This window comes from Nilaparvata lugens, chromosome 1 (assembly GCF_014356525.2).
Source record: "Nilaparvata lugens isolate BPH chromosome 1, ASM1435652v1, whole genome shotgun sequence".
Lineage (NCBI taxonomy): Eukaryota > Metazoa > Arthropoda > Insecta > Hemiptera > Delphacidae > Nilaparvata > Nilaparvata lugens.
In genome coordinates, this window is record NC_052504.1 from 100,071,915 (window position 1) to 100,093,449 (window position 21,535).

At 35.7% G+C, this 21,535-nt stretch overlaps 1 protein-coding gene across 2 annotated transcripts; it reads right to left on the bottom strand.

The window, feature by feature from the left end:
• Window positions 1–320: 320 nt before the first annotated feature.
• On the bottom strand, window positions 321–20,739 carry LOC111050868. 2 transcript variants are annotated; one of them, XM_039419830.1, is made up of 5 exons: window positions 20,668–20,739; window positions 6,542–6,569; window positions 4,449–4,562; window positions 2,159–2,246; window positions 321–476 (listed from the first exon to the last, which is right to left on the bottom strand). In XM_039419830.1, the coding sequence occupies exons 1-5, from the start codon at window positions 20,722–20,724 to the stop codon at window positions 395–397; spliced, it is 369 nt and encodes a 122-aa protein (XP_039275764.1). In that variant the 5' UTR covers window positions 20,725–20,739; the 3' UTR covers window positions 321–394. The 2 variants fall into 2 exon arrangements, with proteins under 2 accessions (XP_039275764.1, XP_039275763.1); XM_039419829.1 differs by lacking the exon at window positions 20,668–20,739 and adding an exon at window positions 7,041–7,232.
• Window positions 20,740–21,535: the final 796 nt, after the last annotated feature.

Sequence of the window (21,535 nt, forward strand, 5' to 3'; positions counted from 1 at the left end):
GGGTTCCAAAGATCACGATATCGCAGTTTTCTAGCGAGTTCTCCAACCCAGGGGTCACTAGCTTTTTTGTTGCGTAAAGCCACTATTTTTGAGCAGTGCTCAAGTGAAATGCAACATGTCGGTTCGTCAGAGCCGGTTGCAGAAACGCCGGTTACATTTGAATCGTCATTGATTCCACGAGAACCAGTCAGAGAAGCCGTCTTATTAGAAAGACCTTTTCTGATTGGTTCCTGTGAAATTAATCACGGTTAGAATTTAACCGGCTTTCATGCAACCGGCTCTAAGACTTTGATAGGTGGATAAGAGAGTATCCCAATATCTTCAGATAAAGATTCAGTTTTATTTATTCTGAATGCATTACTCAGGAAAGAGCAGAATCAACTTTTGATTAGAATCATTTGGTTCTCCTAGCTTGACGGACTGCTTCCATTTGTTGTCTCAGGAGAGCACGTTCGTAAGCCAGTTTGTTGTTGAACCTGTTCAAAACAAAAAGCATCATAGAATAGTAGCTTATAGAACAGTTTTATAATAGGGGTTTTCAAAGCACGAGTTAGATGTAGATTCAAGTCTCACCAGAGTCTTGAAGACCTTATAAAACTGTTGTAAACACTATTCTATCTACGACCATTTAAGTACATTGCTGACATGATGTAAGGTTGGAAATTAACCAACTTGTCTTGATTGAGATAACAATAAGTGAAAAGGTACTCAAAAAGTGCACCGTGAACTTGAAATACTGAAAACAAGACAATCTGAGAACTTGAATAATTGAAAACTTGACAAAATGAGAGCATGACATACGGGGAACTTTATAAACTGAAATCTTGATGAATTGGAAGCTTGTCAAATTGAATACTTGATTCAGTGGTAATTGTCAAACTGTAACCTGCTGCCAGAATCAGGAACCGTGGATGGAAAATTATTATTAAAAAATAATTCGTATCTCTGGTGTTCATTAATAATACATATAAAATCACAATAATTTATATATAAATAATAATATAAATGGATATAATTCATTTTTTCGCACAATTATTCTATATAATGCACAATACAATCTACATTTATATAAAAGCGAAATGGCACTCACTCACTGACTGACTGACTGACTGACTCACTCACTCATTTGCAGAACTAAAAATCTACCGGACCAAAAACGTTCAAATTTGGTAGGTATGTTCACTTGGCCCTTTAGAGGCGCACTAGGAAATCTTTGGCAATATTCTAACTCTAAGGGTTGTTGTTAAGGGTTTGAAGTTCAGCATGAAGAATCTTCTTCTTCAAATCTCTTAATTATAATTGAAATTTCCATATCATATTATGTTACTATAGAACTATAATCTAGATAGAGTACTTCTCCGAAACAGTTGTTAACTGGCAACTAAATTAATAATTTTGTCAGGTTGGCATCAAGTTGAGTTTACTTTGTTAGGCTGGCACCAAGTTGAAGATTTGAATGCATTTATCGCGGAAAAATTGATTGGGCACTGCTACTTCAATCCTGGGAATATTATATTACTAGCCGTCAGGCTCGCTTCGCTCGCCATATCCGTTTAGCCAGACGTTAGTCTGGACCCTTGACTGGATTGTCCTAACATATGATAAAAATGCTCAAATGAAAAATGATGGCGAGCGAAGCGAGCCTGCTGATCTCATTCTTGGACGATTCAGTCTGGGTCCAGGGGGCGGAGCCCCCTGGCTAGACGGATATGGCGAGCGAAGCGAGCCTGACAGCTAGTAATTTATGGATAAAATGTATTCTTATGTAGTACATTACACCACAAAAATTTGCTGTTTTATGAGGAGAGAACTAATAACTCATAAGTTGTAGTTATGTACCGGTATCAGTTGGTGACTTCAGCTGATGAAGAAAGTGGCCACTCGCCCGATCTAGGGGATGACTCATTAACAACGGACTTCCATGAGCGGCTGGAAAGAGACAACTTTCCGGCCTAGACCGGAAAAGAAACCCTTTTCTGACATCAGACGAGAGTCGTCTGCAAACAAGGTCTTTCAGATCTACATAGGGACTGGAAGACAGCTGCTTTCTGTGCAGTGTGGCGAAAAAATCTTATGATATAGCTTCAAAAGTGAAGCAATTATTTATTCCCTACAAAAATTGTGCACACTCAATATAAACAGACATTACAATACTTACGATTTTTCTACATTATATCCTCCAAATGTCACTTTAGATATTGGGTTTTCAACCTCCATGATATCCGATAATACTTCTAGAATCGCATCTGAAAAATCACAATGTGAATTTGATTACACGTAAAATGAAATGATATCCCAACAAGATCACAGTAATGACTGAGTTATGCATATTCAAACATTAAAGCAGTGCATGTTATAACTCCATAACGACAACTGTTCCCTTTTTAGCACAGTAGACGAAGTGACTTCTCCCAGAGGGAAAGGTTTGGAAGACAATTTTTGACCCCGCAGTTCTGTTTGGGGTGGTAAGGAGGTAAACATATCAAAAGTCCCCACCCCTACCCCTTGTGCTAAGGCGGTGGGGGGTGATTCGAAGGTATCATTTTTTGGTTTCTCACAATATATAACTGGAAAATTATGCTTTTCACTGACATGACTATTCTATAAGAAATTAAAGCTTACATAATTTCCAACAATATTGATCCAACAACGTTTTCTTTATGTGTTTCACTTTTCGAGATATCAGCTCTGAAAGATGTGACATTTTTGAAAAACACTTCTTCCTTCAATTTTTTGCTATTTTAACTCTTATAACTTTTTGAATATCGATGGGAAAAATCCATGCTGATCATGAGCTTACCTATAGAGCATCAAATTCTCTCCAAATTCTATGTATAATTTCACAAGTTTACGCACATCCCCTCGACCGTTGCAGCAGCTTCAGTGTTGATCTTTATGCAAAAATAGACCAATTGACAAACGAATTTGGAGAGAATGTTATGAACACAATTTTTGATTCTGCAGCTTTTTCGTGACCAGTTAGAGGGTGAACATATAAAAAGTCTTCATCTCTACCCCTTGTGCTAAAGGGATGAGGGTGGTTTGAAAGTTGAGGAATTGAGGAGAATTTGATGCTCTATTAGCTCATGATCAGCATGGATTCTTCCCATCGATATTCAAAAATTTATAAGAGCAAAAATAGCAAAAAATTGGAGGAAAATGAGTTTTTTCAAAAATGTCACATCTTTTAAAGCAGATATCTCGAAAAGTGAAACAGATAAAGAAAACGTTGTTGGATCAATATTGTTGGAAATTATGTAAGCTTCAATTTCTTATAGAATAGTCATGTCTGTAAAATGCATAATTCTCCAGTTATAAATGAGATACCAAAAAATGGTACCTTTGAAACACCCCCACCTCCTTATCACAACGGGTAGGGGTGGGGACTTTTGATATGTTTACCTCCTTACTACCCTAAACAGAACTGCGGGGTCAAAAATTGTCTTCCAAACATTTCCCTCTATACCCTTTTTTGAGCATTCATTGCCTGGACTAATTCTGCAACATTACATGTGTTCATATAATTGACTGTTCATATAGTCGACGAAAAAGTCGACATTTCAATCGATTCTGATCAACAAAGGAGATGTTACTCTATGATAATCGATTGAAAACTCGAAATCGATATTTTTGACCCTAGTCTCTATTATTGTCTGCCCTGAATATTTTACTCTTCCGACAACTGGTCCCTTTTCGCTTCCCACACCACTTATGTGATTAAATAAGAATTAGGCTCACTCAGCATTCTTCAAATGACAATAATAGTGGAATAATCCATTCATTTGTAACGAGCAGGTTACCCGAACTCCGCAAGGGAAAATTGATAAATTTGACAAACTGAAAATTCGACCTACTAAAATCTTGAATAATTTTAAAAAGGCCTATAACCAAAGACCTTAAAGATGCATAGACTCACATGCAGCGCTAGTGTCGTACTTGGAATTGAAATCTGCCATTGAGGGGGTAACCCATAAGATTATTACATACCAATGCCACCAATGCCTTTGTGATCTACAGTATGACAAATATATATAGATATAATATCTCGTGCTAAAATAATGGCGGCCTTCAATTTCAAGTAAGAGCTATCATTGGGAAGGCATAGGCATTGTGGGTCTATATCTCTTTAAGGTCTTTGCCTATAACCATCCTTGGTAAATTGAGAGTCTATGTGCAAAATTTCAAGTTAATCATATGAGTAGTTCAGACGTGATGATGGGTCATTTGTGAATTTCCTATTCTGTGAGTGTATAAGCGAGTTCTTCACTCCATTAAATAATAAAAGATCATAGATTGAAAAAAACAATGAAGGATTAGTACATAAGTCTGTTATGATATTTTACATAGAATATTTAATCGGGTTCAATAGTTTACTGATTTCCGTGTAACTGGATGTGGAACTGTAATCAGCATTATACCATAGAATTAATACAAGCTTCGAAACTCACTTTTTTCGCCCTCTCCATTGAAAAGATTATTGAAGTTCTTATCCATGTCTGCAGAGAACCGGTTAATGTCTTCATCAGTGATAGTTTGCTTATCACTGGAAAAATTGGAGAAATCTGTGAAAAATGGAGAAAAATTTATTCTCAAGAGAAGATTGGAATCAATATTGAAATTATTACGAACTTGTACCATAGAGGAGAAATTCCATGAGGAGATGATGTGTAGTGTGGTCCACGTTATAATGACAGTGGATAAAGATAGAAGAATAGCGATGCCGATTCTCTGCATTAATTAATTATATTTCTACACTGTCAAAAACATAATTGATATCGTTGTGGACCTAGAAAAGGATAGAACAACCGGCTTTGTCGAATGATAGACAAGGATAGCAAAACCAAAGTTGATCAAATACCGTCATTATAACGTGGACCGCACTATAGAGCGCTTATGTCCCAAATTTCAATGTTAACTCAATACAATAGTCCTATAGTGAAGTCCACGTTATAATGGCATTGTTTGATTAGCAATGGTATTGCTATCCTTGTCTATCATTCAATAAAGCAGATAGCACTATCTCTTCCCCGCTTTGCTCTGTTGCCAGATCATCTTTCGAAAATATAGAATATAATTGATAATTGATTGAAAAGATATTTTATCTCAATTGAGGGATTTATTTTGAAATTATTGAAAAAAATAATTTCTCGCTGAATAAAATATAATCCATCATTTTAAACGAGAATGAAAAAGTTATATTACATCAATAAATCTGTATCAGCGACCGTCAATGGAGGGCATTGACAAGACAGAGGTTCGGCAACGTTGTTCTCCTATCTTTCTCCACTGCCATTATAACGTGGACCTTTGGTAGTTGTTGTGGAGCTATGTGAGGCTGGTAGTCTCTCATACTGTGCTGTTCTTACACTCTCACCCCAACAAAACAGTAATAATGTACAGTAGTCGACAGTAATTGGCTTGAATTGACGAGAAATCTGCTTGTGATTTGAAACATGCCGTGGAATATCTTCTTATGCCTATAATGGGGTCCACGTTGTAAAGGCAGTTGAGGAAGATAGCATAACAACATTGCCGATCCCAATGTCTTGTCAATGCCTTCTATAGACAGTGGCTGATACAGGTTTATTGATGTAAAATTAACATTCTCGTTTCAATTGATCAAGCAAAAATTATATTTTTCAATTTTTCCAAAATGAATTTTCATAACATTCTCGTTTCAATTGATCAAGCAAAAATTATATTTTTCAATTTTTCCAAAATGAATTTTCATAACTAAGATGATTTATATTTTGTCAATCAATTGTCAATTCTACATTGTTAAAAGACGAACTGGCAACAGAGCAAAGCGAGCAAGAGATAGCGCTATCTGCTTTGTTGAATGATAGACAAGGATGCCATTGCTAATCGAACAGTGTCATTATAACGTGGACCTCACTATAGAATACATGTATCTATAATATATTCTAGACGTTGGCTTAGAGGAGCAGAGGTCTCAAATTCGAGTCACAGTGAGGCGAGATATATTCATTCTTGTAAAATCATGCATAATTCACCTCAATTTCTATTCTGAGTAGTTTTTATTATTATTGAATGAAAAAGAATAAGAAATTGTCAAAAACCACAGATTTATTGATACTTAGAAAGACCGGTTTCGGTTATTACACCATTGTCGATCTCTGATAAACTATAAACTGATAGTTGATCAGAGATTGACAATGGTGTAATAACCGAAACTGGTCTTTCTAAGTATCAATAAATCTGTGGTTTATAAACTATCAGTTTATAGTTTATCAGAGATTGACAATGGTGTAATAACCGAAACCGGTCTTTCTAAGTTCAATAAATCTTTGATTTTTGACAATTTATTATTCTTTTTCATTCAATATGAATAATTACACAATACCAACTTCTCAACTACACAAAAAGTTTTTATCCTAATATACAGAGCTGTATTCCAATTCAGTACTATCATTCATCCATAGTCGCGTACATTGAAGCCATAGGATTAATATTTTCCATGAATCAATATTTGATATTTATTATATTATTTTCTATCAATAATTTTATAAGTTTTGCTCACCAAACCTGCCCGCTGAACATAATTGAGCCTGAAACATAGAAATTCTCACATTATTTTCCAAAGATTATGCTATTTCAGTTTCATATGTATATTATTAATTCATACAACGAAGGTTTCATCAAAAATTATAGGGAGAGAATAATTAAGGTAGCCTTGTACTATTCCTCTCCCAAATTCAGATAAGGTTACACATAGTCCCAATTAGATTAAGTCTTGTAGTTTTCCACTTCACAAAATTCCCAGTCCCTAATTATTTCCACGATGTAGATTTTAAAATTAAAATGTTTCAAAACCAAACATAGAAAAAAAATCCTATCTACTTTGTCGAATGATAGACAAGGATGGCAGCATGTTAATCAAATACTGTCATCATAAATAGGACCTTACTATAGTTTCGAATCATGATCTCAAGGCATTAATCTAGCACAAGGCTGGGATAAGAGAAGGCTTCATCATCAGAAAAAAGGAACATTTTTTTCAGAAATGAGGTTCAACTCACCAAGAATGTAGTAAGAATTAGAAGGGTGTAAATCACTCGACTTTTCATTGGAAACATTTTCGGCAAAATTGTCACAAAAGGGAAATTTCAATTCAAAACCCGATAGAATTTGAAATTGAGGTGGAAAAGTGACTTAACAAAAAATATTGTCAAATGAATTTGAAATATCTAAATACTAAGAGCTGCTCGATACATTAAGTAGTGAACTTAGACCTATATATAGTGAATTTTTCAATAATTGACACCTATAAATTATTCTTGAACAAATACTGAGGTAACAGATCATTTTATAGTGGGGTTCGCGTTATAATGGCAGTGAAGAAAGATAGTAGAACAACATTGCCGATCCTCTATATTGTCAATGCCTTCCATAGACGGTAGCTGATACAGGTTTATTGATGTTACACTAACTGTTCATTCTCGTTTGAAATAATCAATTATATTTCATTAAGCAAGAAATCAAATTTTTCAAAATTTCCTAATGAATTTCCATAATTAAGAATAAATATTTTGTTAATTAATTAATAATTCTGCATTGTTCAAAGGCGATCTTGCAACAGAGCAGAGCGAGAAAGAGATAGCGCTATTCGTTTTGTTGAATGATAGACAAGAATAGTAATACCATTGTTTAATCAAACACTGCCATTAGAACGTGGACCTGGGTAGTTAACTCATATGGCTTTTGTGGTGAATCCTCCAATTCAAACAATTGAATTGTTTCAATTGAATTTATCAGTCATATTTTTTGACAAATAGTTAAAATGTAAACATAATTTCTCGCTTATGACATCAGTAGCGATCGATTAATAGTTGGTTTCTTAATTCGAACAAATCAATCATTCTTGCAGTGATGATGGAAATTTGAACAGAAATTGTCGTTCATGACGCTAAAAGCAATTATACATTAATTGTCAAGTAGCATTTGAATAAACACGGTATGAAACATGTCAAGGCAACATAATAAACATCAATAAACATGCAACGTGGAGAATAACTACTTCAAAATAACATAAAATTAGCTATCCTGCAAGTTGAAATTAAATTTATAACTTCCATTATTTATTGATTCTTTATTGATGATACAATTTTAAGTTTAGTAAATTCCTTTACAATTTCAGTCTCTTTATTGTTTCCTTTCACTGAATTGATTTATTTCATCTTTTTTCCCTGAAAACTTAAAATATCTAGATTTTTCAAACACTAGGCCTCTGCGCATAGGTTTTTTAACCTTGCAGGGACCTTCCTTATTTTTATTTTATTATTTAGTTCAATACTGTGTATTATTATAATGTATTTCTAGTTTCTAAGTTTTTATCTTTTGTTATTATTATTAAGGATAAATAAACGATTTTTGATTTGATTTGAATACGTACATAATCAGAATGATAGGGAGAGGAAAATAAGGTAACCTTGTGCTATTCCTCTCCCAAATTTAGATAAGGTTACACATAGTCCGAATAGATTGTCTTGTAGCTGTTCACTTCACATAGTTTCTAGTCCTCAATTATTTTTACAAGGTAGATTTTAAATTTAGATGCTTCAAAATCAAACATAGAGAAAATATTTCACATTATTATGACTAAGATAGGAAATATCCACATATTCAAGAAATAGTTTCAAAAATAATTTCTTACTATTTCATTGATAAAAAGTGGTAGCCTGACCAGAGAACAGACCATTCAGAACCTAATATCATTGGATTTCTAATTTGGAGGAATTGTTCGACCTAAAGGTGCGTACAGATTTATGCGCCGCGAACATGAGCAATTCACTTCTAATCAGCTGATGCCAAGCTTTTGTTTATCTGTATCTTACCGTTTCTGTAAAAATATAGATATAATCAGCTGATTAGAAGTGAATGCTCATGTTCGCGGAGCGTATATCTGTACGCACCTTAAGATGAGACCGATGCAATATGACCATCAATATACAATATACCAATATAATGGGCCATATGAATAAAGTTGAGCATTCGCTTATACTTCTAAAATATGGAGCATTTGCTTCATTTTCTATGAATAAACGTGAGCAAAACCTTTTGCTCATGCTCATCAAAAAAATAGTTTGAGCATTTGCTCAAGATTAAAAGCTTATACTCAAAACTGTATGAATGAACTAGAGCATTCGCTCAACTTTTGAAGCAAATGCTTCAAAAAAGGTTAGTCTAGTCTGGAGCAGCTTATCACCTTTTGCTCATAGTAAAATGGCTCAACTAATTCGTATGAGGAAGAGGAAACTATACCAGATACGATCACAACCAATAGTTGAGAACTGCAAAACTCTTTCTAGATTCAACCATGATATAATCACCATTATCCCTACAAAAGTATAAATACAAAAGATAGCTACCTGATATCAAGATAGCCATCACAAAATAGGAAATAGGCATTTAAGAAGATGAGAGTGTAGACGATTATAAGAATCGGCCTACGGCCTCAGACTTGAAAACCGATTTCGAGCTGGAAAAATCTCATTATTATAGTATAGTATATACTAAAGTATAGTATATATTTCGCACCTAGAGCAGAAAATGATATTTTCCCGGCTCGAAATCAGTTTTCAAGTCCGAGGCCATAGGCTGAGGACTAGAAAGATTGAAAGCAGGAAAATCATTTTTGCCCATGTTGCGAACGCTATTTTTCGCCACACACAAAAATAAACAATATACAGAGTGATTCATAACTATGGTGAAATAATTTAATACGTGATAGTAGAGGTAAAAATAAGAAAAAAAGTTACTATAAACATATATCTATAAACGCTTCATTAGCAAGCTATACAGGGTGAAAGATTTTGCCTGGAATTCAGTTCCTCTGGTGAAATACACCGATGCTGAATTGTTTGGGGACTAGTTTTTGGAAAACTTATTCTGGATTCATATGGAAAAATATCTGAAAAATTGAATAAAACTAGTCTGGGATCTGTAGTGTGAGTAGTTTTTGGGAAAAAAGTTGAAATATGCAAAAACTCTAAGTGGAAAAACACAGACTTCTACATTTGATGCCCAATAAATTTTTTTAATGATCAGTAAACAAATTTTTTTTGTGATAAAAATTGTAGAGAATTCAATTCTGAAAAAAATGATGTGAGCTGTGTAAACTGAATTTGAATAAAATTTGGATAGAATGTATTCTTATGTAGTACATTACACCACAAAATTTGCTGTTTTATGAGGAGAGAACTAATAACTCATAGGTTATAGCTGATTGCAAAAGAACATTGATTTAAAGAACAGCTGTTCCAAAACAGCTAATTCATTTTGTTTTCATGAAAAATATTTAAAAGAAATTATCAGCTGAAAATTATTTTCAGAAATATTTTAGCTCACTGTTGAACAAAAAACAAACTCTAAGTTAGGCCTACTGTAGCCGCGCTGTGTTTTTTTTAACCTATTAACCAGTTATTTGTAACCATTTCACTTTGCTTTTGTGTTGAGTGTTAACTTTTTAAAAAAATGGCAGGTAATTTTTGACATTATTCGTACTCCGAATTAGCTGACATACATTTAATGTATGGAATAGGACACTACTGTAATAGTACTGAAGCAAGACGTTTGTATCAAGAGACTTTCCTAACCGAGTATGTCCAAGTTCAAGGTTTTTTTGCCACTATTCATCAACGTCTGTCTGAGACAGATTCTTTGATATCCAAAGAGCACATTTATGCAGGCAGACCCCGATCTACTAAGACTGTTGAGTTAGAAGAACAAGTTCTTAATGAAATTTATGAACATCCCGAGAAGAATACGAGAGAATGTCAGTGCAGTTTAATGTCAATCAATATCTTATTTGGAGGATACTAAAAGAGCAACAATTACATCCATACCACCTCCAGAAAGTTCATACTCTATTGCCACGAGACTGTATCCCCGTGTTGGTATTTGCCGATGGTTTTAGTAAAACTTAAGTCTACCCAAACTTTTTCGGGAAGCAATACTTTCCTTACCCATGGTAATAGGGCAAGGAAAGTAAAAATCTGGTGTGGCGCACTCACATAACTCTCCTTGCCGTTATGAAAAATGACACCTGACGCCTGTGTTCACGCGCATCTCAAGTCCACTTATAAACAAAGTTCCAAGCCAGCTGGTAACAGGACAATAACGCTGCAGACATACGAGGTCTGCTATCTCTTCATAGTGAATCATTTAATAGACACTTGCCAACCGTTTGCAATTGGATAATCACTTTTTCTCGAATTTCGAGCTTATTTTCAATTAATTTTAGGTGAATATGTAACTGAACATCAATTGTAGATATTCTCATGATCAATCTCTTCTACTCGAATTTTTTTGTTCAAATTGTGTATGAAGCCTGATAATTGAGAATCTAAAATCAAACTTTGCATAGATGGGGCGGAGCTCCTAAAATTTTTACAGATATGGGACTTGTGGCAGTAGATAGAGCTCATCGATGACTATTTTAGGTATAACTTTATTCAAAATCGTTGGAGCCGTTTTTGAGATAACTGCGGAAACCCCTGTTTTCGACAAAATTTTCTCCATTTTAGCCGCCATCTTGGATTGCATTTGATCGAAATTGTTCGTGTTGGATCCTTATATTGTGAGGACCTTAAGTTCTAAATTTCAAGTCATCCCGCTAATTGGGAGATGATATATTGTGTACACAGACGCACATACACTCATACACACACACACACACACACACACACACACACACACGCGCAAGCCCAAAAACCACTTTTTTGGACTCAGGGGACCTTGAAACGTATAGAAATTTGGAAATTGGGGTACCTTAATTTTTTTCGGAAAGCAAAACTTTCCTTACCTATGGTAATAGGGCAAGGAAAGTAATAAGAAGATAAGAATGGGGAAGAGGGATAGGAGCGAGAGGAGGAAGAGGAGGAGAAGGAGGAGTTCAGCTGATGAGGAGGCGTCAAGCGTGTGTTCGTGACGCATAAGTCTGTATGTAGCTTATTTAGTTAAAGTTGAAGGAAGGCTTTATTCTCTCTCTAATGGCTGACCCCCAATTCGAGCCATTTTGCATGTGACACGTCTCGCTTCGCCACTCTGTGGTCAATGCATGAGTATCTCAAACTTATCATGAGTGTTCAGTGTCAGTGGTTATTGGATGTGAAGACATTGATGTGGCTTATGAGTAATTCTGACAGTAGAAAGTGAAACCAAAATGTGATCTGCTCCAAATTGCCAAGTGTCAACATTTGTAGAATGGGAGTACATTGATGTTACTCATTTGGAACACTGACAGAGGAAAGTGAAACTCACGGAATGTGTTCGGTATGGCAGACTGAATAATTCCCATTGAGTGGCGTCAGAATTCAAAATGGCGGTCAGAGTTTATGACGTGTGTGGAAAGGGGTGTTCAACTCAATATGACCTTGACTAACGATTTAGTCATGACTTGGTCGGCGTATGGTGACCTACTTAAGTGAGGAGGAAGAAGACGAAGAAGAGGAAGAAGAAGAAGACGAGGAAGAAGAAGAAGAAGAAGAAAAGAAGAAGAAGTAGAAGAAGAAGAAGAAGAAGAAGAAGAAGAAGAAGTAGAAGCTTAGCTGTTGGCCACTCGCTATGAATTTTAAATGAATGCAGTACTCTTGCAGTGACGTCTTTACAGCTTCAGTATAGCCTACCACATAAAGTGAGGTCCACGTTATAACGGCAATGGAGAAAGATAGGTGAACAGTGCTGCCGTTTCTCTGCCTTCCCTCCACCTTAGACCTTAGAGGATACCTGATGGAAAATATCAACTGCTCATTCTTGTTTAAAATAATCACTTATATTTTATTGGTCAATCTCTATATATGAAAGCGAAATGGCACTCACTCACTGACTGACTCACTCACTCACTTACTCGCGGAACTGAAAATCTACCGGACCAAAAACGTTCAAATTTGCTAAGTATGATCAGTTGGCCCTTGAGAAACGCACTAAGAAATCTTTTGGCGATATTTTAACTCTAAGGGTGATTTTTAAGGGTTCAAAGTTCGTGTTTTAGCATGTAAAAAGTAAATTTCTTTAAATTTCCAACACATATTCTTTAAATCGAAGTAATTTTTGACAATAAGACTGTCTAACTCTTATATCATTTCAAGGCGAGATAAAAGAGAATGTATATCCTTCTTATTCCAATATCTTAGAATTATAATTGAAATGTCCATACCATATGTTAATATAGAACTATAAGACTTTGATAGGTGGATAAGAGAGTATTCCAATATCTTCAGATTAAGATTCAGTTTTATTTATTCTGGATACATTACTCAGGAAAGAGCAGAATTAACTTTCGATTGGAATCATTCGGTTCCCTGTTTCTTTCTTAGCTTCATGGACTCCATCCATCTGCATGGCATGATTGTATACTGCTAAGTGCGGTTGAACCTGTTCAAGCACATCAAAACACAAAAGCATCATAAAAAATCTGGTGTGGCACACTCAAAAAACTTTCCTTGCTGTTATTATGAAATTTCCATTATTGACCGAGCGAAGTGAGGTCTAAGATTCAAGTTGACGATTTTGTTGACTCTTATATTTATATGTTTAAAATGTTCATATTTATTTTTATATGTTCCCCGCATTTACGGTGAAACACAGCAATAGATATTCATGAAAATTGATAGGTATGTTCCTTTTTGAATTTTGCGTCGACGTATAGACAAGGTTTTTTTGAAATTTTGTAGTTATGATTATTTTTATAAAAGGAAAGGAGTCTCCTTTGAACGCCATATTACCGTAGAAATTAGTCTATAAAATTATTGATCATAAATCAGCTGTCGAGTGGATTATTAATTGCATGCAATGAGGCTTGCAATTAAAATCTCAATGTAACTTGGTACAACTTTTTCCGACAGACAAGTCATGATAGACAAGGATAGCAATACCTTTGCTAATCAAACAGCAAGCACCAAGGTTTCAATGGTAAATGCTGGATGTATTTACAGGGCAGATTAAAGTAATATCACATAAGAAACATTTACTTGGGCTTTCAACATTGAGCATCAAGGAAGCCGAGGACAGGAGGAGAAACATTCTTATAATATTATAGCTTCAAACGTGGGGCAATAATTAATTCCTCATGAAAATTGCGCGCACACTCAATATAAATCAGCCATCTAAATACTTACAAATCTTGCATACTATATTCTCCTAATCTTTTTCTAGATATTGAGTTTGTTTCCCCATGATTTGCGCTAATACTCGTACAATCACATCTGCAAAATTTCAATGTGAATTTTATCACACGAAAAATAGAATGGTATCCCAACAAGATTAAAGTATTCTATGAAATTAAATAAGACGTAGGCTTACTCAGCATTCTGCAAATTACAATAAAATTGTACTAATCTATTCATTTGTAACTAGCAGTTTACCCGAGCTCCGCAGGGTCTACTGTAATGGAAAACTTGATTGGGCACTGCTACTTCAATCTGAGTTATCCCTGTGAATATTATATTACTAGTCATCAGGCTCGCTTCGCTCGCCATATCCGTCTAGCCAGACGTTAGTAATCTATATTTTTCAATAATAGATTTTGATAATCGAGAATGGATATTTTGTTGATTCATCATATTTCTACATTGTTGAGAGACGATATGGCTACGTTGTGGAGGTAGGGAAGGATAGCGCTATTCGCTTTGTGGAATGATAGACTAGGATAGCAACACAAGTTTTTCAAATTCTGCCATTATAACGTGGACCTCTTTATATTTTTTCATATACTTCCTTAATACTATCTTAACTAGTTCGCTGGTTAACCATTGAATAGAGTTAACAAGAGTTACCGTGTTAACTAAAGTAAACACGTTTCAAGTTTTCAATTTGAAATTGAATTGAAATTATTCTCAAAGTGAGATTTTTAATTCGTAGCTCGGCTCTCTCGAGGTGGAATTTTCAAATAAAATTGCGCTGTGCACATTTTAGATCAGTTTCACTTATCTCATATACTCGCACTTTCTCTACTTATTCTCTTTTCATCCATCTTTCTTCTCACTATAGTGAGGTCCACGTTATAATGACAGTATTTAATCAACTTTGGTTTTGCTATCCTTGTCTATCATTCGACATAGCCGGTGGTACTATCCTTTTCTAGGTCCACAACGATGGCAATTATGTTTTTGACAGTGTAGAAATATGATTATTTAATGTAGAGAATTGGCATCGCTATTCTTCTATCTTTATCTACTGCCATTATAACGTGGACCTCACTATAGTTTTCTTCTCTCCTGTTCTTCTCTTTCTCCCTCTCTTGCAATAATTTACCAATTCTTGTATTTTTTCATCTTTTGTAAATGTTTTTTCACTGTAGGAGAGGAATATGTAGTTTCATTTTCCTCTCCACTTTCTCATCCTCCACCTATCTCTCCTGCATCTTCTCCTCCCCCCACTCCTTCTTCTCCACCAAATTCTCTTTCACTAAATCCTTCATGCCTTTTCCTCCTCCTCTACTTCTTTCTCTCTATTCTCCACACATTTTCATACTGCTTCCACCAACTCATTGGTGACTTCCTTCCATTTCTAACCTACTTCTTCTCTTTCTTCTCTCCCTCCCTCTCTTCCTCATTTCTCCATTCTCTCCCCTGTCAATTGTCCTCTTCATCACTTTTTTGTCACCTATTTTTGTCACTTTTTCCCCTTTACACTCACTTATTCCTATTTCCCTTCCACTGACATTCCCCTCTCTACACTCCTTCTTCAATCGTTTTCTCTCTCAAAGTTTTATCTTTCTCCACTCTCCATTCTCTTCCCTGTCAATCTTCCTCTTCATCATCCCTATTTTTGTCACCTCTTTCCCCTCTACACCCACTTATCCCCTTTTCCTTTCCACTGACATTCCCCTCTCTACACTCCTCCTTCCTTCGTTTTCTCTCTCAAAGTTTTATCTCTTAAGGTGCATACAGACTTTCGCTCTGCTCCGCAATCGAACGTCACTCGAGCAGATCGATTGATGATCGACCGGGGAGCAAGAGTGGAACACGAGGAGAGCTAACATCTCCCGTAACGTTTATGATCGGTGCGACTGTGGAGCGGGGGCGGAGCGACTGCGGAGCGATGGAGGAACGAGGGCGGAGCGTGCGCGAAGCGGGTTGGAGGCGCGTATATCTGTACGCAGCTTAACACACTCTTTCTCAATTCTCCATTCTCCTCCCTGTCAATTTTTAAAAATAAATTTCAAATAAGCGTGATAGTCTAATTCTAAACTAGTTATTTTAATTTGTCTTTCAACCTGTTATTTTCTATCAAAGTTATCGAAAAATGGTACTATGATGTTATTTAAAAAAAAAGTAGCCATGGATACATGCATTACATACATACAATTTACCAATATTTCACTCAGAGTTGGTGCCACCATTTGAAGAATACATAAGACATTTCATGTTTATGTACTGTAATTTTTTTGAACATACAGCACTATCATAATTATATAATACAGCAAATATCATTTATGAATGAGAATTTATAAATGAATGAGGGGATTTTCTTTCCCTCCATCTCCCCTATTTTCTGCTCTACACCCACTTATTATTTTCTCCTCTCTCCACACCCTCTTCAATCTTTCTTCCTCTCAACCTTCCCCTTCCTCTTCCCACTTCTCTCTCTCTCTTCCACACACTCTCTCTTTCTCACACACACACACACACACATCTCTTCTGTCACACCTCTTCTCCAGCTGATAAATAACGCATTGCTTCCAGACTTTGCAGTGTAAAGAAAGGATTAGCGTCGCCTCTCCTCTTTTTCGTGCTTGATTTATTCGTCGGCTCGCACATGTGCTGGCTATATGTGTGCCCTCGCATATTCCCTATTAAATCATGCAGGGCGCGTGTTCTATGGAGTTGCCAAGCCTAATTCCATCCATATTTCTTATGTATTAGCGTCTGTCAGGCTTATTTACTTAGCTTCCCCTGTACACGAGCGAACACTTTCAATTTTTCACCACTGCGTGGTGGCAGTTTTTATTGGCGAAAATCCTCAACCCAACTCAAATCTTCAAATCTCTCATTCTTTTTTAAGGCTCCATGGAACGAGGTAGCTCGAGTCATTGTTTTAACATGTATGTTTGACAATAACTTTCGAAAGGCTTAAGATACTGTTTTTGTTATGATATCTGCCATATATCGTCCCCGTACTGGCAAAACTCACCAAGTCAAAAACTACAGTTTTGAGTTATAAGCACATAACACTTGGTGAGTTTTGCCTGACTACCAAACAGCAAATATTGCTCACCATTTCCTAAATAATGTTATCACTATCCATTAATGATTAGTTTGTGGGAAGCAAAACTCACGAAATATGTTTAGTGAAGTGATGAATAGTGAATTTATGTATAGTGCTTGATGAAGCTCTGTATTCATGAGGATGAAACTCATTAAAGATGGTTAGTGAAAATTGCTAGGCGATTCCTTGAAGACTAAAGGACTTTGGTGAATTTTGCCAGACAAGAAAAATGTGTCTAGCAACTTAGTGAGATCTAATAAAGTGGAAAAATAGAAATAGTAATAAACATATGACTTGGTGAGTTCTGCTACTCAAAGAACTACATTTTTGATCCTATCGAAATACATTACTGAAAATGAGCATTTTTGTAGTTAGTGAGTTTTGCCAGAACGGGGACGATATTATATGCCTTATCTGTCCTTAAACAAAGCCAATAACTACATTCTTTTCAACTCCACAACGATGTCAATTATATTTCAACCGTCAAGGGAATCCATTTTTACTTTCCTTGCCCTATTACCATAGGTAAGGAATGTATTGCTTTCCGAAAAAAATTAAGATATCCCAATTCCTAAATTTCTATACGTTTCAAGGTCCCCTGAGTCCAAAAAAGTGGTTTTCCGGTATTGGTCTGTATGTGTGTGTGTGTGTGTGTGTGTGTGTGTGTGTGTGTGTGTGTGGTGTGTGTGTGTGTGTGTGTGTGTGTGTGTGTGTGTGTGTGTGTGTGTGTGTGTGTGTGTGGTGTGTGTGTGTGTGTGGTGTGTGTGTGTGTGTGGTGTGTGTGTGTGTGTGTGTGTGTGGTGTGTGTGTGTGTGGTGTGTGTGTGTGTGTGCTCGATTCAATTTTTTACATAGCAAGTCGCGCTCATTTTTTCAAGTTAAACAAATTATTTTTGGCTGAGAACGATTTATACTACTTTTGTGATTAAAAACTACCACAACATTGGTATTATTATAACATAACCTATTCACTTATACCTATTATACTCACACTTATACCTATTCAGATTCACTTATAGCCTACGTATTCACATAACCTATTCACTAAGTAGTGGCGCAGTCGCAGGAGATTGCTCCGTTTCACTCTCTCTCCAGGTGAATGCTTCAAGTCGCTGCTGGTTGCTCGCCACTGCTCCTATTCGTGCTCTTTCCAGATGACCGTGAACCGAAACGAACGCTCTCACTCGCTCTCATTGTGAGCGCATAACGTGGGAACGTAACGCAGTTTCTTGAAGTGTCATCCGGCAACCCAATTTATAAGACGTTGTCACGTCAAAAATATTTCTTGTTTAATAAAATATAATTCATCATTTTAAACGAGAATAAACAGTTTCTATTATATCAATAGACCTGTATCAGCTACCGTCTTAAAAGGCATTGACAGACGGAGTATCGGCAACGTTGTTCTCCTATCTCTCTCTACTGCCATTATAACGTGACTCACTTCAGTATAATATGTTGTGGAGCTATGTGAGGCTGGTAGTCTCTCATACTGTGCTTTTCTTACACTCTCACCCCAACAAAACAGTAATAATGTACAGTAGTCGACAGTAATTGGCTTGAGTTAACAAAAAATCTGCTTGAAATTTGAAACATGCTGTGGAATATCTTTTTATGTCTATAATGTGGTCCACGTTGTAATGGCAGTTGAGAAAGATAGCGGAACAACATTGCCGATCCTATGCCTTGTCAATGCTTCTATAGACGGTAGCTGATACAGGTTTATTGATGTAATATCAACTGGTCATTCTCGTTTGGAATATCAATTATATTTTAGTAAGCGAGAAATTATATTTCTCAATGAATCTATTGATTAAAGTGAATATTTTGTCAAGTAATTATCAATTCTACATTGTTAAAAGACGATCCGGCAACGAGCAAAGCGAGCAAGAGATAGCGCTATCTGCTTTGTTGAATGATAGACAAGGATGCCATTGCTAATCAAACAGTGTCATTATAACGTGGACCTCACTATAGAATACATGTATCTAGAATATATTCTAGACGCTGGATTTGAAGATCAGATGCCTCAAGCTCGAGTCACAGTGAGACGAGATGTATTCCTTCTTGCAAAATCATGCATAATTCACCTCAATTTCTATTCTGGGTAGTTTTTATTCTAATAGACAGAGCTGTATTCCAAGACAGTACTTTCATTTATCCAAAGTCGCATAGTTTGAAGCCATAGGATTATATTTTCCATGAATTCATATTTGATATTTTCTATCAATACTTTTTGTGTAGTTGAGAGTTGATATTGTGGTAATTATTCATATTGAATGAAAAAAAAAGTAGAATTAAAGAACACACATCAGAGATTGGAATGAACAGAATGGGGAATCTAACGTTGCAGAACATTTGATAACAAATAATCACAAGTTCACAGTTGAGGAGAATGTTGAGTTTCTGCATGTTTAATAAGAAAGGCAGATCTTTGAATATTCTTGAGGCTTTAGAAATAACACACAGTAATTAAGGAAAATCTCCAGTATAGTTTAAAAGACCAGATTCATTTCAACCAATACAACACTACGAATTCAGTTTTATCATAACATTGTAATCATACATTAGTCAATAGTTTTCCATTTACATATTTGTTTTTCAATCTTTCACCCTTGTTCACTTGGTTCTTATTTTGCACTGAAAGTAAATTTTGTTATCATGGCGATCTGTTGCTTAAGCCGCCATTTGTGACACCGTTGAGTGGGAGGAGACTGTCTAGCTGGGCCATGCAGGCGTTCATGCCCTTGACCAACAGCAGTACTCGCCTTATATCATAAATTCTGCTGCTCTTGTATTTAGTTTTAGTTCATCACAGATTGACAATGGTGTAATAACCGAAACCGGTCTTTCTAAGTACCGGATCAATGAATCTGTGGTTTTTGACAATTTCTTAGTCATTTTCATTCAATTTCTATCACTAATTCTATAAGTTTTGCTCACCAAACCTGTCCGCTGAACATAACTGAGCCTGAAAAATAGAATTCTCACATTATTTTTCAGAGATTATGCTATTCCAGTTTTACATTTATATTATGAATCCTACAACAAGTATATCATCAGAATTATACGGAGAGATAAATAAGTAACCTTGTGCTATACCTCTCCCAAATTTAGATCAGGTTACACATAGTCCGAATTAAATTAAGTGTTATAGTTGTTCACTTCTCAAAACTCCCAGTTCTCAATTATTTCCACGATGTAGATTTTAAAATTTAGATGTTTCAAAACCAAACATTGGAAAAAAATCCTATCTACTTTGTTGAATGATAGAGAAGGATGGCAACACCGATGTCAATCAAATCCTGTCATGATAACTAGGACCTGACTATAGTTTTGAGTCATAATCACACTTAATGATGAAGCACAAGCCTGTAGTGAGAGAAGGCTTCATCCTCAGCAAGAAGGAACATTTTTTTAGAAAAGAGGATCAACTCACCGAGAATGTAGTAAGAATTAGAAAGGTGTAAATCACTCGACTTTTCATTGGTACCATTTTCGGCAATATTGTCACAGAAGGGAAATTTTAATTCAAAACCCGATAGAATTTGAAATCTAGGTAGAAAAGTGACTACAAATAATATTGTCAAATGAATTTGAAATTCCTGAATACTAAGAGCTGCTCGATACATTAAGTAGTGAGCTTAGAACTATATAGTGAATTTTTCAATAATTGAAACCTATAAATTATTCTTGAACAAATACTGAGGATACAGATCATTCTATTGTGAGGTTCATGTTATAATGGCAGTGAAGAAAGATAGCAGAACATCATAGCCGATCTTCTATACTGTCAATGCCTTCCATAGACGGTAGCTGATACAGGTTTTTTGATGTTATACTAACTGTTCATTCTCGTTTTAAATAATCAATTATATTTCATTAAGCAAAAAATCAAATTTTCAATAATTTCCTAACGAATTTTCATGATTGAGATGAAATATTTTGTTAATCAATTGATAATTCTGCATTATTAAGAGACGATCTGGCCACAGAGCAAAGCGAGAAGAGATCAGTATCAGTTGGAAAGTTCAAACAAGACAGTTGTGCGTGTGACCGCTCTCGTTACAATCGATGAATAAGTGTATTCTGGTGTGTTTCTCGGTTTGATTTTGTGTTGAGGGTGAGTCGAATGTCCAGACTTGATTTTTTTAGGCACAGGAACAGTGGCAATTGTTTTTTGAAGGTGTCATTCCGTTGAATATTTGCCTCGAGAAATTTTAGGTAAGGATCAGAGCCGAAGCAGAAGAGCTACTCAAATTGCGTGGTGCCGTGAAGAGGTGAAACGCCGGCCAGTGAAGAGTTAA

Bases quoted from the DNA above. Each gene is read 5' to 3' on its own strand.
- LOC111050868 (XM_039419830.1), bottom strand. From the start codon at position 20,724: ATGGTACCAATGAAAAGTCGAGTGATTTACACCTTTCTAATTCTTACT. The intron at 2,247-4,448 runs GTGAGTTTCGAA...GTGATTTTTCAG, and splicing joins CAATGGAGAGGGCGAAAAAA to ATGCGATTCTAGAAGTATTA. The intron at 477-2,158 runs GTAAGTATTGTA...TGTTTTGAACAG, and splicing joins GGATATAATGTAGAAAAATC to GTTCAACAACAAACTGGCTT.